Here is a 17193-nt window from a genome sequence, read left to right on the forward strand (position 1 = left end):
CTGTAATAAATTATTTGCAGAATAGAGGAGAGTAAATTACTTGCAATAGGAAGTTGGTTTTCTCCTTTTGCTGAGCTAATGTAAGAAGAAATTTTGATAGAGGTCCAAAGATGATTTCTAATGACATCCATACTACTATATATCTATTTATATATTCTCACTTGACTGGAAAATTGGCTGCCCATGGCTCTTCTCTGATTGATCTTTGACTATGATTCTAATGCATATAACTATGAGAGATCAAAATTTGAACTTTTATGGATGTCAACATAAAGTCCCTTGGATAACTGAAAGGTAGACAGATAAAGAAAGCCAACATCATCTAATGTGGTCATAACAGTTTTTGACAGTACCAGTCCTGGACTACAATTGGAACTTAAAGCATCTTGGCTATTGCATTTGTGTTTGAATCCCATGCCCAAATGTCACCCACACAGCTTGTCACTTCACTTGAAATTCTATTTTCTAGGCTCTCTAAGCTTGCAATGCTTTGCATTGGTGAGCTCTGATTCATTCTTGATCTGATCTCATCATTCTTGTTCTCCATACCCATGTTCTGTATTGGTCCAGCTGCCGACATTGCAACGTGACATAGATCATCTACTTGGAAATCCATGGCTGGAAGGACTTCTGATGATACCCGACATGGCTGCCGCGTGTTTAGAATCTGCGGAGATCCGATATGACTTTGGAGGAGATGATCTAGGCTACATGTTACGGCTCCTCTCGTGACCATATCTTCTGCCATCTTTACCTGTAAAATATTCAAACGGTATGCATGACTCTCCTTCACAAATTTATGAATTTGATACAAATCTTTTTCATTTGTAATCTAAAAAGCAGGGGATAGTTGTAGATCTGTAGGAGAAAATTAGGTACCTTAACTCTCAAGGCTTCGACATCCGATTTGAGAATTCGATTATCTGTGACTGCACCAGTGAATTGTTGATTGGCATCTGTCAGTTGCTTAAAGAGAGAGGCATTTTCCCCTCTAAGTTGGTCAACCTGATGAATCAAACAACAGATGCAAATAACATCCAGTTCTTATGCTTCCATTTGTTAAGGATAAGTAAGGCTACTGATCTGAGTAAACCATACATAGAATATAATGTGATATAGTTTTCTATCAAAGGAGGTAACAGAAAAGCTTGAATAAAGAAGCTATGTGTCCCTAATGCAGTTCATTTCATCACATCAATAGTACTTTATTGACTTCATATGCAGTAAATCTGAAGTGATTTGGGTCTCTTAAAAGGTCAGATAGCAACTTCTTGGAAGCTTACACGAATCCACACAACTGGATTATAAAAAGATTGTATTTCTTACAGAACTAAATAAGGAATATTCTATCAAAAATATTCTAATACAGCATGCCTTACTAATATTATTATGATGTTCAATTGGTTTCACTGTCAAAACTGGTATGCAGAGATTCACTAGCATTACAATTTACAACAGATCACCTTAAATTTCTTATTCCATTTTATTTAGTTTACATGGGTGAATACAGAATACTAATTCAACATGGAGATTCTTCAAGTTACACATAAAACTGGACCTGCGAAGCTGAGAAAAATTTATCAATTAGATCTTGTGAAAATGATACCTGCAACTCAAGATCAGCTAAATGGGCTTGCTTTCTCTTCCTCGATCGTCTAGCGGACTCCCGGTTGGATACCATCCTTGAAAATAAACAATAAGATTCGTTTAAAAACTTTGAACAGTTAAAAACAATCACTCAAGGCAACTGAATTTTCTTTTTGGCTTGGAAACCAACTGATCATATTGTCCTCCAACTTACCTGATGCATGGAAGGATACATAAAGAACCAATCAAATGTTCAAGACATATAACTACTGATGATCTGTCAAAGTAAATGAATGAAATTTTTTTGTTGCACCTTCTCATGCGCTTTGTGTCTTGTACATTTGTGCCCTGCTCGTCCTCTATTTCAATTGACTCCTCATCTGACTGCTCAGAACCACTAGTCCCTCCCAGAGGTTGGTTCTCCTTCCCATTATTAAGTTTATGAGATGATGTTGGACTTGCAGCTGGCAGAGATTTTTGAGAAAGAAAGCTAATTAGCAAACTCTATATACTATATAAAGTGATAGCTCTCAAGGAAGTCGGTGCCTGGAATTTCAGGTAAGAATAGCTAGTCATGTGTTTCAGTATTAACATGCTAGCTAGTAATTTAGTCTGCCTATCTTTCAAAACGCATGGTTTTTGCGCATATACCTCTCTAAAGTTAATATTTGTATGTATACATTTCAAAACATATTTAAGTCTCAATTATTACTTTTAACTAATATAAATATATGAAAACTAGAATAAAGATATTCTCTTTTTATATCTAAATTATTCAAATTTTAACAATTAGTTAACTCTAAGGAATGTCCACGTAAAAATATGAAGGATTAAAAGAGTATACATGCACACAAAAGAAAACTAGATGTTTTGAGAGATATATATATAAATAAGAGATTTTTGAAAGATTGTTAAAAGGCTTAGTACTTTAATAGATAAAAAGATATAGATACCAAGTATGTAATAAGAACAATGATACTTCTGTACATATAATTTTAAGTTAATCTTAATGGTTAGTTTTGTTTGAAGGGTGTCCACACTAAAAACAGTGATTATTCTACATACACTAGAAGTAATTTAGTCCCCTAAATAAGTTTGGAATGAGTATACTTATAACGGTCAAAAACTCGTGTGCTATTTTATAAAGTAGAGAAAAATTGGAGACAGACTATTTTTAAACTTGAAAGTTTCTAAACATACAATACATAGTGGTGGGCATAGTGAGTTTCTTATTTTCAAAACAAAAAAAAGGAAGTAAATCCCTGTTTGATAAATATCCGAGAAAAAAACCGTGATTAAATTGACACAGCCTAGCATCTATACAGGATCATCAAGCTGAGTAGAGGTAAAAGGTTTTGAGAGTAGTAGTATCATGTTACCGCAAATGGAGGATTGGGATTCCATGGTAAGAGAAACGCTGGAATTTCGACCGTTAAGGTTCTGAGAGTAGACGTGGCTGCCGATGCCTCCTCCATTCATGGGATCCTGCTACCATGCCCAAAATCCATTTATTAAAACTCATGCTAAGTGAAAATATTTCCGAGTAAAATATTTCTGAGGTATTGGCTTTAGTTTCCTTTTCCTATAGTAATTATGTCATTCAAATCCACACCACACTGGTGGCTAATTTGATGTACGTCGCGTTGTCTCAGGATCACACTCGGTAACATTTAAGTTTTTCATATTAAAAAATGGTAAATACTTCGATGCACCTTTAAAAATTATAATCTTAATCCAATGGCTATAAGCCTATAATAGCCGGTTTTCATATCCGGTACCGGTTCCAAAACTATATTACGTAAGAAAAAGAGTATATTAATTAAGAAGATTAATTACGTGTGCCTAACTTCCCAATTTTCTTGTTATACTTTTGAAGATCTTAACCATTAGATCTTCATCAAAGTGATTGATAAATAATTAACTTTACTGTACGGAAGAAGCGCTCTACACGTTTTCTTTTCTTCCGTTAAGATTTCTCTCTTAAATATAATTATGCCTTAATTATAGGAGATATCATTTAATATTAAATAATTTAAATTTGATTATTTGGAGATAAACTTCAATTTAAATATAATTATCTATCTCTATCTATTAAAATTTAATTTAAATCAATCTTAAACTAATGGGAGATATATGTAAATAATAAAAATAATCAAAAAGATAAAATGTAATTAAATTTTCATCAAGTTAATTATAAAAGACATCAATACCCTTATTTTGATATATATATACATTACTCTCAGTTAATGATATATATGTCTTCTACTTAATAAAATATTAAGATAATATAATTGTTAAAAAATAATGTGCAAGATTATATATTTAAAAAAAATTACTTGCTGAACCGATAATATCTTTCATTCCTATTATACCCTTAAAGATCTTAACCGTTAGATCTTCATCAAATTGATTGATAACGAATTAATTCTATTGCGCGGAAGAAACCCTCTTAAAAAATAGAGTTTTTTTACACTTATACCCTGAAAAAATATCTTAGCAATCTCAATAATTTAATAAAAGGCACAAAAATATTTCTTAACTAAGAGAAATTTGTAGAAATAAGGGATAAGAATATTTTTATAGTACCAGGGGTTGTTTTCATTTCACACCTCATATATGTGTTTATTTCGATTTACATCCTCTTCTCAGTATTTTGTTTCAATCTTAACACTTATATTTTTATTAAATTTTAGAAAACACTCTACTGGGATTTTATATAATAAAAAATAATCTAGCTACAAATATAAAAGATGTAAACCAAATAAATCTATAAAATCAATTTGCAGTCATATTGACGATTTATGAACCTTTTATTAGAAACTTAAAATTCGTACCTAAGATCACAAAAAAAGAACTATGAAATTGCAACTCTACCATAGGGGTAATTTCGTAATATTCACTATTTACTAGCGACTACGAAATCATCCACCAGCGGAAGCGGCCAGAGAGCTATAATAATCACAGAGGCTAGTCGAGCTCACCCGATTCCCGATCCCAAACCCTAGGTCGGCGAACGGCATCAATCCACCGCCGTCCACGACGGATCCCGGCTTCTGCTCCGCGTCCGGAAGGAAGAGGTGCTCCAGATCCGACGTCACCGTCGACGTCGCCGGCCACCGCTTCCCCACGTCGTTCCTCTCCTCCGGCAACCGCAGGAACGCCTCCATATTCAGCTCCGACGCGCACTTCTTCATCCCCCCTTCCAGTCCGGCTCCTCGAATTCCCCTTCGCCGCCTCCGATGACGTCGTCGTCGTCGTCGTAGCCACCTTCTTCTCGATGGCGAATTGGGGAGGGGGAGGGGGAGGGGGAGGGGGAGGATTGCTTTGTCTCTTTGGATCCAAAGACAAGGTCGGCGAAGGGAAAAGATGGAGAAAAACAAAAACAAAAGGCAAAAAGAAGCAAAAGTCGGCTGCGAGAAGGACAGGTAAGTACAACTACCCCTCAATTTTGATCTTAATTACTTAGAATACCACTGGGGGATCGCAAACGACAAACCTTCTCTAAGTCATCACTTTACATTATCTGAATTAAAAAATAAATAAAACAGTAAATAATATTTTCCATTTTCCTATTTTCTACCTATTTATATTTTCTAATATTAATTAATTTCTATATTTATTGAACATTTTAATGGTGAGGGCACTTTTTTATCCACCCGTAGGCCGTAGTCGTGCGGTGAGGGGTAGAAAGGGTATTTTGGTAAAGTGGGGGTGGGGGGGTTAATGGAGGTTGATTTGGATTCGCACCGGCCATGGGGAAAAGGGAGGTGGAGTCATATGAACTCCACATCGGAAAGGTGACTCAGGCTTTTGGCGGCATTCGGCATCTCGCCCACGTCCGCATATCCCAAGATCAGCTGCGCGGTCTTGCGCTCCAAACCCTTCGCCCTGGAAACGTGTTGCCTTCTCACTGGCCGGGCTTACACCCAAATTGTTGAGTTGGAGACAGCTGATCGGCGGGGGGGATGAAATGACGTAAATGGGCTTTAGGTAGACGTCGTTGTCGGGTGTTTGGACGGACCCTTCTATTATCTTTTTAAAAAGAGTGATGCTACGTGTTACGTATAAATCTCCTTTATAATGTTGACTATGAGTAGACAATTAAGGATGATCTAGTGTAAAGTGTGCTACATATTAACGAGTGTGTTAGATAAGTAGTTACTTGTCGTACAGGTTCTTATCACTTACAACCTCTCCAAGTACGTTATAAGGACTCAGAAATGTTACTGGAAGGGGGTGAAAATTGAAAGGATACGGTTTAACTCATATTTAGATTCATATTTTTACTCCATATATAAATAGTTGACGGATAATAATTTAAAATTATAATTTAGCTAAACGGATATGAATAATTTTTGAATATAAAATTGAATCGGATGTTTATAAAATTTTAAAAGAATTATAATTTTATTTAGACATAATTAACATAAAAATAGTAAGAGTTTCACTAAATTTTTTTTTGTATATCAAATTAGATAAATTAATCTCTACAAATAACATATAACACATCACTAATAATAATATTAATATTCACTATTTAAATAAGCAAATTAAAAATTATTTTAAAAAATATGCAGGTAAGTGGATATTCGTATCTAAATCCAAGAATTATATCCGACCCGTATCCGAATCGGTATTCAATTTTTTTTAAAAAAATTTATCTGAATCAAATAGGAATTTTTATTTAAATCGGGTCGGATAGCAATGTGATTATGTGCGGTATCAAACCACCTTACTAAAATTTTATTTACATCATTTTGCTAAATGACAGTTGATATAGTCATCAAATAACTATAATACTCGTGTGATATTAATTACTACATTTGTTAACAAAGTCACACATAACGTACACAAAATGGATAATGGGATTAGGATTATTACCTTGTCGTTACAACCCTTGCCGCCAAGCATGAACCTTTGATTTTGTTGGTGATATGAGAGTCTGCTAGAATCCTTTCCAAATCTTGTTTTCCCTGATAAAAGAGTGGCAGTTAGTAATAATAAATAAATAAATAAATAAAATGGCAAAAAACTAAATGCATCCATTTTCTACACAGTTACACTATATATATATATTTTTTAAGCTGAGTGCACACAATTTATATATAAGGCGTGTAAAAAAAGCTTAATATTACTGCTATTAAAACTTAAGAATTTTATAACTTTTAAATGCCCTGCAATTAGACTAGCTAAAATAGTTTCTATGCTAATCAAATCGAGTTTTGTAGGAAGCTGATCGTCTACATTCTCAGTTACAGGAATTTGATGTAGTCAATATACTTGCAAACCTTTTCGTTTGGCTGCCAAAGTGCCAAGTACCCTTGGTTGTAAGAAAGTTCCTGTGGTGGATCTGCTGCTCGGGAACCTTCTAGAGTATTGCCGACGAGGCCCACCAAGCTAGCCCAAGTTCGGATCTCTAAAATCATTTAAGATTCGGAATCTCTGTTTCAGATTTGGGGTACGTCAGCATCTATATATGATTCCAAAACCCGGATCCGAAACCGACCTGACCGGATCCAAGGCGCATGGATGGGTTCGAGTCCAACCCAACAAATCTTAACTACGACTTCGTAAGTAATTCTCAAACCCATTCCACTCTAAAAATGCCACTTATTTTTCCAGTTTACTTTCCAAATTTTAGCATATTTTATCGATTATTGCTGGTTAAATATTTTGACATTTTCTTTGAACTTTGAGATCACAAGAACTTTGTAGTTTTTTTTTCGGTGATCTACGCCATATTATTCATCCTATTGCTTTTGGATTTAAATAAATGCTTTTAATTTCAATAAATTCACACTTTACCTTACAGATAATTATTCATTCAACTCCTATATTTTGGATTTAATCATAAAAAATGACTCAACATTAATTCTTTCTTAACTGAAATTAACTATATACATTAGTTAACTTAACCGTATGTGCAAATAACTGGAGTGAGCTTGCTAACTCTTCTCACATTGCCGATAGTTTCCCCCTCCATTGTTGGTTGAAAATGAGAGAGAGAAAAAGAGGAGGAGAAGATGAAAGAAGAGGGCTTCACGGTGACCTTGACAGCATGGTAGCGTAGTGGTGCAATAAGACAACTAGGGGAGGAGAGAGGATGAGGAGATGGCTAAGATAAAGGGAAGAAGAGTAAATGAGACGTAATTTAAGTATTTAATTTTTCAAAATTAACAAGATATTCTTTATTTTGTCAGCTGTTGGTTAAATTTGACTCAATTTGAGGATTAAACCTAAAATGCACGGTTTGAATAATAAATAACAATAAAGTAGGGTGTAAACGATAATAAAAGCAAAATGCAGGATGTTTTTGGTCAATTTTTTATTGTTTTAACACTAGCTAGGCTTAATTACACTTTGCTCTCATGAAACTGAATATCATTCTGCCTCCCTCAACTATAAAATTCTATAAATTTTTCCTTATTGTGTAACACTCGGCACTCCTTTGTAATGGTGAACGTTATAACATTTAAAATAGTTCATGGAGGAAAATTGTATGTTTTCATAGTCGAGGGGGCAAAATGATATTGAATCATAACTTTGGTCATTAGACCTGTTGGCGAATGCTACATTTCCCTTGTATTTTGATAGAATATTATTGATCCACACTTACAGGCTTGTAAGCACATTATATACGTGAAAGATATCTAAATCCATTCTCATTTTAAAAGCTCGGTCACACTTATATGTCTTACTTTCTTTGTTCAGACTATTGGTTACCAAAATTTTCCGATGCTTTCAACTAATGGAAATTAAATAGCTATTTAGGATTTTTCACATCATATACTAGCAAAGCTTCCAAGCTTTTCCTCCTCCCATGTTGAACTTTTTAAGCCTTCCAAAGATCATAACAAATATGAGGATCAACTTTCCTTCAGCACTCCATTTTCCAACAAACCCATAGGAAGCATCTTTGCAAAATTTATTATGGTTTAGTAACCTCTTGCAGCTGTAGCCAAGTGAGAATCCCACATTTCCATATGCACTGCAACATTATAGATGACCAAGAAAAATGGTGAGAAGTGCCAAATACTGGCTATCATCCAGATGTTACATACTTGAATGTGATGGTTCTCGAAAATGTCGGAATATAATTTTCAGAAGCATCTGAGGATTCTAGTAAAGGGTGGTAGGGAGACTTGCCTGATCACTTCAAAAACTATGTTAAAGATGGTGAAGTTCAATGGGTCGACGAACATTGCTTGTCTTTCTGTAATGCAAATTAGAACAATGAAGACTGCCAAATAGGAGATCTGGGAGAGTATCAAATTCTCAAATGGTTTCTTCCTTTTACCATCTCTGCTTTCTTCTAGCAAAGGCTTCTCATCATCATTAATGGGTAAAAATGAAGTATAAGGAGGAAGATACCTGCAAACAATTTGATTGGAGAAACATTACAATAATTGTGCATGCGATGTAAGTATGTTATGCAAATTGTAATTCCATATGTTTATGTGTGTGCAAATATAACATTCTTTGTGCATGTCAACTGGTGGTTCTATGCATCTGCACTGTAAATTGTCGCTGGCCAATACATTATAGAGGTGATACAGCTGATTAACATTTATGTACTGGCCCTATATCTTGCTGACATAGACCAGCAGAGGGTTTCATAAACGTCCATGTACTGACACAGAAGTTAGAATCCGATGATATATTTTCATGACTTCCATAATAGTTTCCTCGTAGACGTAATCTAGAAGCTATTCAGAGGCCTCATCGGAAAGCTTGTATTATTCTTTTGAGAATAAGTTAGACCTTGTGCTATTCTTTTGAGAATATTATAAGGAAAATCTAGTTTGATGTCTGAATGTTTCTCTTCCTGGGGACGTGTTGCTAAAATTAATCTCACACTGCTCAAAAGTTCCATATAACTTAAGTCAGAGACTATTGCTATCTTTCCAAGCAATAAAGAGAAAAATAACAGAACTACAATAAACATGCTTATTAAGGAAAGAGAAAGGCTAATCTTGGTCTTCCTGTAAAAGTTCTAGGGTCTTGTGTGTCTACTTATGCAAGGTTCAGAGATAATATTGCTCTACTGACCAAGTTATGAGCCATTACAGAAGCTCAAGGACATATATGCATGGCAAAGAAACGCCATTGTATGAGGGACTGATTTAATGAGTGCTTTATTGCTGGAAATTGTGTGTAAGGCCTTCTTTTTGTTTATTTAAGCAACATTAGAGTATCAGGATTTTATTTCAGTTAGGTTCTTTGTTAGTTTTCTGATAAGCAAAGATCTTTTTGAAAGGAGAGTTAGAGAGAGAACTAACATCATGACCGTGTATAACACCAAGATGGCTGAAGAAAGGGTGGATATATCGACCACTGATTCACCAGCATGTCTTGAATTAACTGACTGAAATAGTATGCCTACTATTTTCTGGTAGGGGTTCATTCCTTGCAGAACTTCTGAATTCCACTCCAAACAGCAAAACAATAGTGTTTGCCCCACAATGAATCCCAAAACTGTGAGACTCAAGTAAACAGATTGTCTATGAGGAAGCAAATGTTTATATCTGATGGCACTTGGATATTGAAGAATATAGTTGTATCCATCTTTTTTAGTGATCTTCTTCAAGAGCCACACTGTGAATCTCAAGCATGAGGGAAATAAAGTGCCCCCTGCTAGAATCTGAGGAATAATTAATAGTAGAAGAGCAGAGTTCTTCTTAAAGATCATCATATTCTCATTTACTGGAGTGAAGCCACAGTTTCCAAATGAAGAGATTGCTGTGAAGATGGAGAACGTGGAGATTTGAATGCCCTTGCTCCTTAAAATTTCTCCTGCCTCTGGTACTAGGCTAAGATACATAGAGAGAAATATGAAGCTGCTTGCATTGATTACTACAATATAGCCGAGCACGACATAACCCAAATATCTGATAGCTTCATGCTTAAGATTCTCACTATCTATCAGATGACTTTCAGGCCAAATGACAGCTGAACTACTGTGCATGTTAGACTTTTGACCATCAAAGTTTGTGGAGTTAGAGCTCTCAATATCTGAATTTGATTTAACTATTTTGTCGAATGACCTCTCCCTTGTGATTTTGGCCTTCATGAATTGAAGACCAAGCATTGAAGTAAATACCTCACTTCCAATCAGCATCAAAACAATCAAAACCCAAAGCTGAGTAGTTGAGAAGACCTCCATTTCAACAGTGGCCATACTTGAAACAGTTAATGCAGAAACAGAGGTAAAGAATAAGTCTAAGTCCTTAGGACTACTCATTTTATTTTTTGGTTTTAACATCTTCAGAGCGAGAAAACCAACAAATGAGATTAAGATGAAGTAGATCAGCTGAGGTAAGAAGGGATTACTTTGGAAGAGGAACCAGTAGGAACGCTTCATATGATCCCAAGCTGATTTGGCAAGAGAGGACAGCTTCATTGATATGTAGGCATGAAGCAGATGACTTTTTTCAACCAAAACAGTAAGAGGATGCATCTTCTCTTGGGGATGTTTGCTCAAGATGAGGAGAAATGCTTATGAAGAGTTATTGATTGGAAGTTGCCTGTATATTATTGAATACATACATATATATATATGTGTGTGTGTGTGTGTGTGTGTGTGTGAGTGTGTGTGCAAAAATGTTTGCTTTAAGTGGTATACATATCTAAAGATGTGCCGAATTTGGAATTGTTGCAAGCTCAAAATAAAGAATGGAATAAGATAAGGATGTGGGAACAAAGAAGTATAACTCATTAGTGATGGGTCATGATCATTTAGAGTGACATTCAGATCTTTCATGTTCTGTTAATAGGAGGAATAATGTTAAATTCTCAACAAGAGAATTAATACTCTCAAGTGCAACTATAATGCTACCACTGCGGTGGTCCTTATGTTGCAATAATCTGCAAAAATCTACATGCAGAAGAATGTCTGAGAGGTACATGCCGTGCAAGGCCATCTTTTCTGAGCTAAATATGCGTTATTATGTTGCGTCCTTCGTTACATATTCAGTCTTTTTATTCTGAATTTTCTATAATTGGTTAGTCAATATTTGACTAGTGCACTTTCTGATGCTTATTCTGTTAGTTGGTTCAAGCATCACCCAACTGTGAATTCTGCGCACTCTTCTTTGATCTTTACGTTCCAAAGTTCTAGGATTTGATACGATTCGCAGAAACATCACACCACAGTCTAGCTTTATACCAAACTTGCATCAATATTGTGACTCGCAAGTGGAATAGTGGAATGCAACTACTTGTAAAGCTTTGATCATCGTTCTTACTCATTGATTGTCTCTTATCTCCTGAATGGATTTGAGAGGATTATTATGTTCTGAGGCACTTGTGATTGTTTGTTTAAGATATTGCACTTCTATATATTCATAGTATACTTTTCTATATAAAGGTATATGATGTATCTCTACATCTCTCCATGCTGACATATACACAATGTTCTATCATGCTTCTCAACTTAAAATGTTGATGCTAGAAATGCTGATGATTTCATAAATTGAATCTTTACTGTTGCTTTAAAAAGCTTATCTGAATTAAGGAAATTCCAAATACTTGGTAATGTTGATGGATTATAATCTGTTCATGATTTTGGATATATATCTAAGGCTTGTTATATAGAATAGATTGCAGCCTTGCCGTTTGTCCCTCGTCTATTCTCATTTGCTAGGTCAATTATGTAGGTCCACACGCAAGCGGGGATTATTTTTCAGTTAATTCCTGAAGGAAGTTAGGGATAGCTTAGGTCATATGATAATATCGAAGCTTGTTTCTTTCCTGTCGACACTAATGTCCTTGTCTGCCTATTTTTGTGACTGTTTAATACACAAATTTATGGATCTTCAGGGAGCCTTTTCCTCTCAGTAGCATACATGAGGATGAAAAAGGCGATCAAATAAGATAGCTGCCAGAAAAGGAAATTTACCCTATGCTTCTCTTTCTGTTTTCCTTTTTTTTTTTTTTTTCTTTTTGTCTGTATGATCTCTTGGACAATCTCTGTCATCTTCAAAGGGCATAGGTATTGTGTGAGGAGATGAGGTACTCTACGTATAGATTATGGTTTACAATGGTCAATAGGTTCTCATCATCGTAACACCCCTGTATCGTGTAACTGTAACAATCAAGCATCTAATCTCAACTATTTGGACTAGTTGGACATGTCATTATTCACAGTGAAATTTGTTTTTGTGGTTCTAAAGATAAGTAGCGCACCAACAAAAAAAAGAAAGTCAAGTGGCAGGAGGGCCTGATCTGCATGCTTGCTTCCAGGAACCTTAACATTTTTTCAGATGGTTCTTGTTTGTTTCTTTTTGTGGTTTATTACTTGGCCTAGCTTTACGCTCGTAGAACATGCTAGATTTTGTGAAGATATTGTTTTATACTAAAAAGTTTGTTGGCACCACATTAGACCTAAGATTCTGCAAAAAAACGGTATGTTCTCTGGATTATTCTATTCAGTGTGTATTTATGCTCTGATTATTCCATCTAGGGTGTTTTTATGTGTGTGTTTATGGATAAGCATGATCTCAAGCATTTGTACCCCTTGAAAAAGTCCTTTGTAACTGTGTAATTTGCATAGATGCACATCTCGATATATGTTATCATATGGCACATATCAAGTAGAGGTGGTGCAAGTATGTATCTATATATATGTAGTATATAGGTGCATGTTTTAGACTTTTTATATTGGTTCTAGATGCGTAATCTGGATTTGTCAGGGAAAATTAATTAACATCCTGATGGTAGAGTATTCCAGGATTGTAGGTGAAAATGGGAGACCATCAAACTGTTCCTATGTTCCATAAATATAACATAAAAGTAATTACTGGAGTAAGTGGATCTGTTATGCAGAGAAAAAAATAAAAGGGTTGACTGCAAATGAGGAGAAACCGAGAAAGTGATGGAAACTAGTTTCTTTACTATGATACTGACCTTATAGTCAAAATTTTCATGCTTGCTAATCTCGATAATGAGAGATCAGATTTTGCATGAGGAAATAATATGAAGACTAAATGGGTAATACTTCAGTCTTTTTCTGAACGACTCGTTAACAAGGTTCTAGGATAAGATAGGCAAAATATGTAAGGATCAATGATGAAATTCCTTGCCTAATCATTTTTCCATGTCTTTGATGGCAGTGTCTGCTTTAAAGATTGGAATACAAGTTTTTTGATATCCTAGGCCATTACCTAGCCAGTAATGCTTGTCAATTCCTTCAATATTATTCTTACCGTGTTTATTCAATGATATTTCATTTAACATTGCAGCTTATCCTTGTAGGTCAAGAAGAGAAACAAGTGCCTCTCCACCAACTAACTTCGAAAAGTCTAGCACTGCAAGCTGCTGGAGATTGCAGAGGGTCACCATCTTAAGTTTAGACATGCCCACAATAGCAATGCAGATGCCGATACGATGAAAAGATCAAGAATTCCTAGATCATATATTCTCATTTTGATATAAGAATCTTTCAGTAGGAATTCATTCTTGTCGATAGCAAAAGTATAGATTTCATGCAATATGTGGAAGTTCACTGCTAAAATATTGCTTCTATTGCGTAAAACTGGAGATAATACTTTTTTTTTCTGAAGAATGCGAATTCACTCTTTCAAAAGGAAGATTATTCCAAATGTGAGGATGATTTGGTGTAGATCTGCAAGCCATAGATCTAGAAGCTGTGTTTCCCCCTGTGGCTTCTTTAACAAGTTTCACTCTGTCAAAGCTCTTATCTTAGATTAATCTTTCTTGTTGGTCCACAGCAGCACATGGCAGGAGAACTTTGAGAGGATGAAAGCTCTTAGATGCAATGGTAGAGATTAGAAGAATAATTTTGCATGCTTTATTCAGGAACCTGGTTGTATAAAGGAACATTTCTTTACCCCAGAATGGATGGCAGGAAGAAGGAATCTTAAGCATCACCTTAGTCTATGCATGCTTCTAAGCATATCAGAGAACATTAAGCTGAGAAATAAAAAAAGCTAAAGATAATGGAACTAGTTTGCATTGAAATTTAATACCAGTACAAGCATAGATTATAAAATGGAGAAAAACATATCGTCGAATTTTTTATCTTATTTTATTGTTTTCTTGCTCTTTTCTTGCTTGCAGTGGCTGCTCAGCCAAAATTCCATGTCTCATTCTGAGGACTTTGCACTGGAAAGATGCTTTTAAGAGTGTTACATAAATTGACAATTAAAAATCACATCTTTTTAATATTTGAATGCATGAATTCTTTCCTCCCTCTATATTAATCATAGTGTTTCCTCGTTTCAGATACATCATTGGACAGTTAGAAAAAAATAATAATAATACGAATAATTGGTAAGCCTTCGTTACCTACTTGAATCATTATTGAGTTTAAGTCAAACAAGTAAGAATTTTGTTAAAAACTCTAAAAAGTCAACCCCAATAGCAACTTAATTGATCCTAAACATAATAGGAAATGTCAACTCCGCTCTCTTGGTGGTTCTTCACATGCATATGCATGTGGTTCTCGTACTAATTACATGTGTAATAATAATAATAATAATAATAATAATAATAATAATAATAATAAAATCCTCACAGAGTTGCTCTGTATCCGTTTACTTGCTCTTCGCGACCGTTGACATTTCCCCAGGGATAACTGGGGACTTTGATAAAGGGCAAAAGAAAGTGGGTTTTTTTTTTCTCTCGACAAGAGCTTGGAGGTCAGACGGATAATCCATCTTGGATTTCTTGAAGATGGCTAAACTTGTAGCAGTCAACATGAAGAGGAAGGATTTGGAAGGAGTTCATGGAGAGGTCTTTGATTTCGCTCTCTTTTCCCAGCAAAAAAAGATCAAGGGACTGGTACTAATTTTCTCTTTGACATACCTTTTTTTTTTTTCTTCCTTTTGAACTATTTTCTTTGGAAATTCTCTTGTTGGTTGACACAGCAATGTAAATTTGAGCATCTTCTTATTTTAAAACACCTTCGCAATTCTAGGTCAATGGAATTTTTGTAAATTAAGTAATTCTTTAACCAAGTTTGTGAACTCTTTTTGCTCTCTTGTCTATCTTATCTAATTTATCCAAGTCTTCAAGATCATGGGTAGGTCTTATCGTTGCTGAACAACTCTTTCCTGTTGCTGTTCTTCTTCAGATTTTGTAAAAGAAGCCAATAAAGGTGATAGTTTAATTTCTTAGTCTAAAGGCAGCGTTCAAAAACATAACTATAGAAAGACTGAACAAAGAACCTATATAGGATTCAATACCTCTTAAATTCTGAATGCTGCCATTCTTTTGTGATGATCATTAAAGCAAAAGGACGAAAAGTATGTGTTCTTCTGTCAGTATGCCAAATTTTATGTGCCCGTAGGATATTTCTAATATATGGTTTGCCATTTGTTTCTCTTGAAAGGATGCGGATTTGCTACCGTTAATGAAAGAAAAACAAGAAGATTCTTCTGGCGCTTTGCAGCTTGAACAACTAAAGGAAGAGCAAAATTCTTGCAGCATGCAAGCACTCCGCGTAATAATAGCGGGAACATTGCATGATCGTATTTTGAACGAAGATATAGCATTTAAGAGTATGTTCTTACCCAAGTAATCTTGTTGAAAAGATGCAGTAAGGATTTGTCACGGTCAATGCTCCTTGAAATGTTTGAGACCTTTTCTGACACTTAATTGTTGCAAATTTACAACTATTACAAATAAATTTTTCACTGAGACAGTGGTAGAAGAGCAAATGGAGGTAGAAGAAGAAGAAGAATGTGCATCAATGGAAGTTGAAGAGGAGGGAGGAATTTCGCAACAATATGACATGATGCTGCAAGTTCCGCCTAGCAAACCTACTACTATGTTGTGGTCAGGTGATAATGAAGAAACGCATTCTTAACTCTTTACCCATTATTAACTTCATACATAGTGCAGTACAATAAGATTATGATTTTGCCTCATAAGTCCTTAAACTTTGTGGTTTCTATGGTCGAAAGGGTTTTTCTGACAAAGAAGCAGTTTGCTGGGTTGAGGAAATAGACTCGCAGAGTACATTGCAAATTCAGCAAGCCTTCACGATCTTTTCTCAAATACATTAATGGTGATGTTCACATATTTGACTGGATGCACTTATGACTACAGTCCTTGATGTGTCACCAATGCAGCAACATGGCGAAGATGAGCCTGATCATATTATCAGCTATTGACACCCAAGTAGGATCCTGCAGCATGGGCAGCAAGTTGATCATATGGAATGTGAATATCTTTTTCTCTAAATTATCTATTCAGCATGCAACAAATTTTTGTTTTTAAGTTGTCCAATGCTTGTAGTATTTGCTATGAATGACTTTTAATGTCCATTACCATCAATTTTTAAGGATTATAATTTTTCTTATTGTGTTGGATTTATTTCTATAACTTCTGTACAAAAGTTTTTATGCTACCATCAAGCTACTGCATGCAAATTGTTTTGAACTTTTAATGACTATACTGCATTAATAAGTGAACAATGGCAGTAACAATTACCAGCTGCTGAAAGTATGCATTGCTTGAGATCAAATATCTCTCTGTTTGCCAGATGAAGAGCAAACTAAGCTGACACAGAAGCTATTACAGATATTTACTTGTTCCGCAAATTTGCCTGAATCGGTTTCTATAACTAGTATTCGAGCAGCTGTG

At 35.1% G+C, this 17193-nt stretch overlaps 3 protein-coding genes and 1 long non-coding RNA gene across 7 annotated transcripts; 2 read left to right on the plus strand and 2 right to left on the minus strand.

Annotated features, from left to right (window-relative positions):
* Window positions 1-264: 264 nt before the first annotated feature.
* Window positions 265-4928, minus strand: LOC140766513 (bZIP transcription factor RISBZ4-like). Its single transcript, XM_073105902.1, has 6 exons — window positions 4569-4928; window positions 2967-3072; window positions 1901-2051; window positions 1607-1682; window positions 880-1005; window positions 265-754 (listed from the first exon to the last, which is right to left on the minus strand). The coding sequence occupies exons 1-6, from the start codon at window positions 4779-4781 to the stop codon at window positions 377-379; spliced, it is 1050 nt and encodes a 349-aa protein (XP_072962003.1). The 5' UTR covers window positions 4782-4928; the 3' UTR covers window positions 265-376.
* On the plus strand, window positions 4909-14152 carry LOC140766514 (uncharacterized). The gene is made up of 3 exons (XR_012105449.1): window positions 4909-5012; window positions 6840-7157; window positions 13840-14152. It is a non-coding gene; the product is annotated as an uncharacterized lncRNA (long non-coding RNA).
* LOC140766512 (cation transporter HKT1;3-like) lies at window positions 7745-11092 on the minus strand. 3 transcript variants are annotated; one of them, XM_073105899.1, is made up of 4 exons: window positions 9867-11092; window positions 8885-8958; window positions 8734-8800; window positions 7745-8575 (listed from the first exon to the last, which is right to left on the minus strand). In XM_073105899.1, exons 1-4 carry the CDS (start codon window positions 11042-11044, stop codon window positions 8377-8379), a joined length of 1518 nt encoding a protein of 505 aa, XP_072962000.1. In that variant the 5' UTR covers window positions 11045-11092; the 3' UTR covers window positions 7745-8376. The 3 variants fall into 3 exon arrangements, with proteins under 3 accessions (XP_072962000.1, XP_072962001.1, XP_072961999.1); XM_073105900.1 differs by having other exon boundaries at window positions 7749-8575; window positions 8734-8958; window positions 9867-10766; window positions 10918-11092; XM_073105898.1 differs by having other exon boundaries at window positions 7750-8575; window positions 8734-8958.
* A 1008-nt stretch (window positions 14153-15160) lies between the features above and the next one.
* Window positions 15161-16909, plus strand: LOC140767310 (uncharacterized). 2 transcript variants are annotated; one of them, XM_073107168.1, is made up of 4 exons: window positions 15161-15387; window positions 15938-16106; window positions 16251-16388; window positions 16512-16909. In XM_073107168.1, exons 1-4 carry the CDS (start codon window positions 15280-15282, stop codon window positions 16520-16522), a joined length of 426 nt encoding a protein of 141 aa, XP_072963269.1. In that variant the 5' UTR covers window positions 15161-15279; the 3' UTR covers window positions 16523-16909. The 2 variants fall into 2 exon arrangements, with proteins under 2 accessions (XP_072963269.1, XP_072963268.1); XM_073107167.1 differs by having other exon boundaries at window positions 16251-16909.
* The last annotated feature ends 284 nt before the right edge of the window (window positions 16910-17193 follow it).

The sequence above is a fragment of the Typha angustifolia genome, chromosome 9 (genome assembly GCF_048772165.1).
Source record: "Typha angustifolia cultivar Huaian chromosome 9, ASM4877216v1, whole genome shotgun sequence".
Lineage (NCBI taxonomy): Eukaryota > Viridiplantae > Streptophyta > Magnoliopsida > Poales > Typhaceae > Typha > Typha angustifolia.

What these genes read in the sequence shown, in the direction of transcription:
- LOC140766513 (XM_073105902.1), bottom strand. Translation starts at nt 4,781, where the DNA reads ATGAAGAAGTGCGCGTCGGAGCTGAATATGGAGGCGTTCCTGCGGTTG. An exon ending in GACACAAAGCGCATGAGAAG is followed by an intron (nt 1,683 to 1,900) that starts GTGCAACAAAAA and finishes TTTATTTTCAAG; the next exon opens with GATGGTATCCAACCGGGAGT. An exon ending in TCGAAGCCTTGAGAGTTAAG is followed by an intron (nt 755 to 879) that starts GTACCTAATTTT and finishes AATATTTTACAG; the next exon opens with GTAAAGATGGCAGAAGATAT.
- LOC140766512 (XM_073105898.1), bottom strand. Translation starts at nt 11,044, where the DNA reads ATGCATCCTCTTACTGTTTTGGTTGAAAAAAGTCATCTGCTTCATGCC. An exon ending in GTGTTATACACGGTCATGAT is followed by an intron (nt 8,959 to 9,866) that starts GTTAGTTCTCTC and finishes AATTGTTTGCAG; the next exon opens with GTATCTTCCTCCTTATACTT. An exon ending in ATAGTTTTTGAAGTGATCAG is followed by an intron (nt 8,576 to 8,733) that starts GCAAGTCTCCCT and finishes ATAATGTTGCAG; the next exon opens with TGCATATGGAAATGTGGGAT.
- LOC140767310 (XM_073107167.1), top strand. Translation starts at nt 15,280, where the DNA reads ATGGCTAAACTTGTAGCAGTCAACATGAAGAGGAAGGATTTGGAAGGA. An exon ending in AAAAAAAGATCAAGGGACTG is followed by an intron (nt 15,388 to 15,937) that starts GTACTAATTTTC and finishes TTCTCTTGAAAG; the next exon opens with GATGCGGATTTGCTACCGTT. An exon ending in CGAAGATATAGCATTTAAGA is followed by an intron (nt 16,107 to 16,250) that starts GTATGTTCTTAC and finishes TCACTGAGACAG; the next exon opens with TGGTAGAAGAGCAAATGGAG.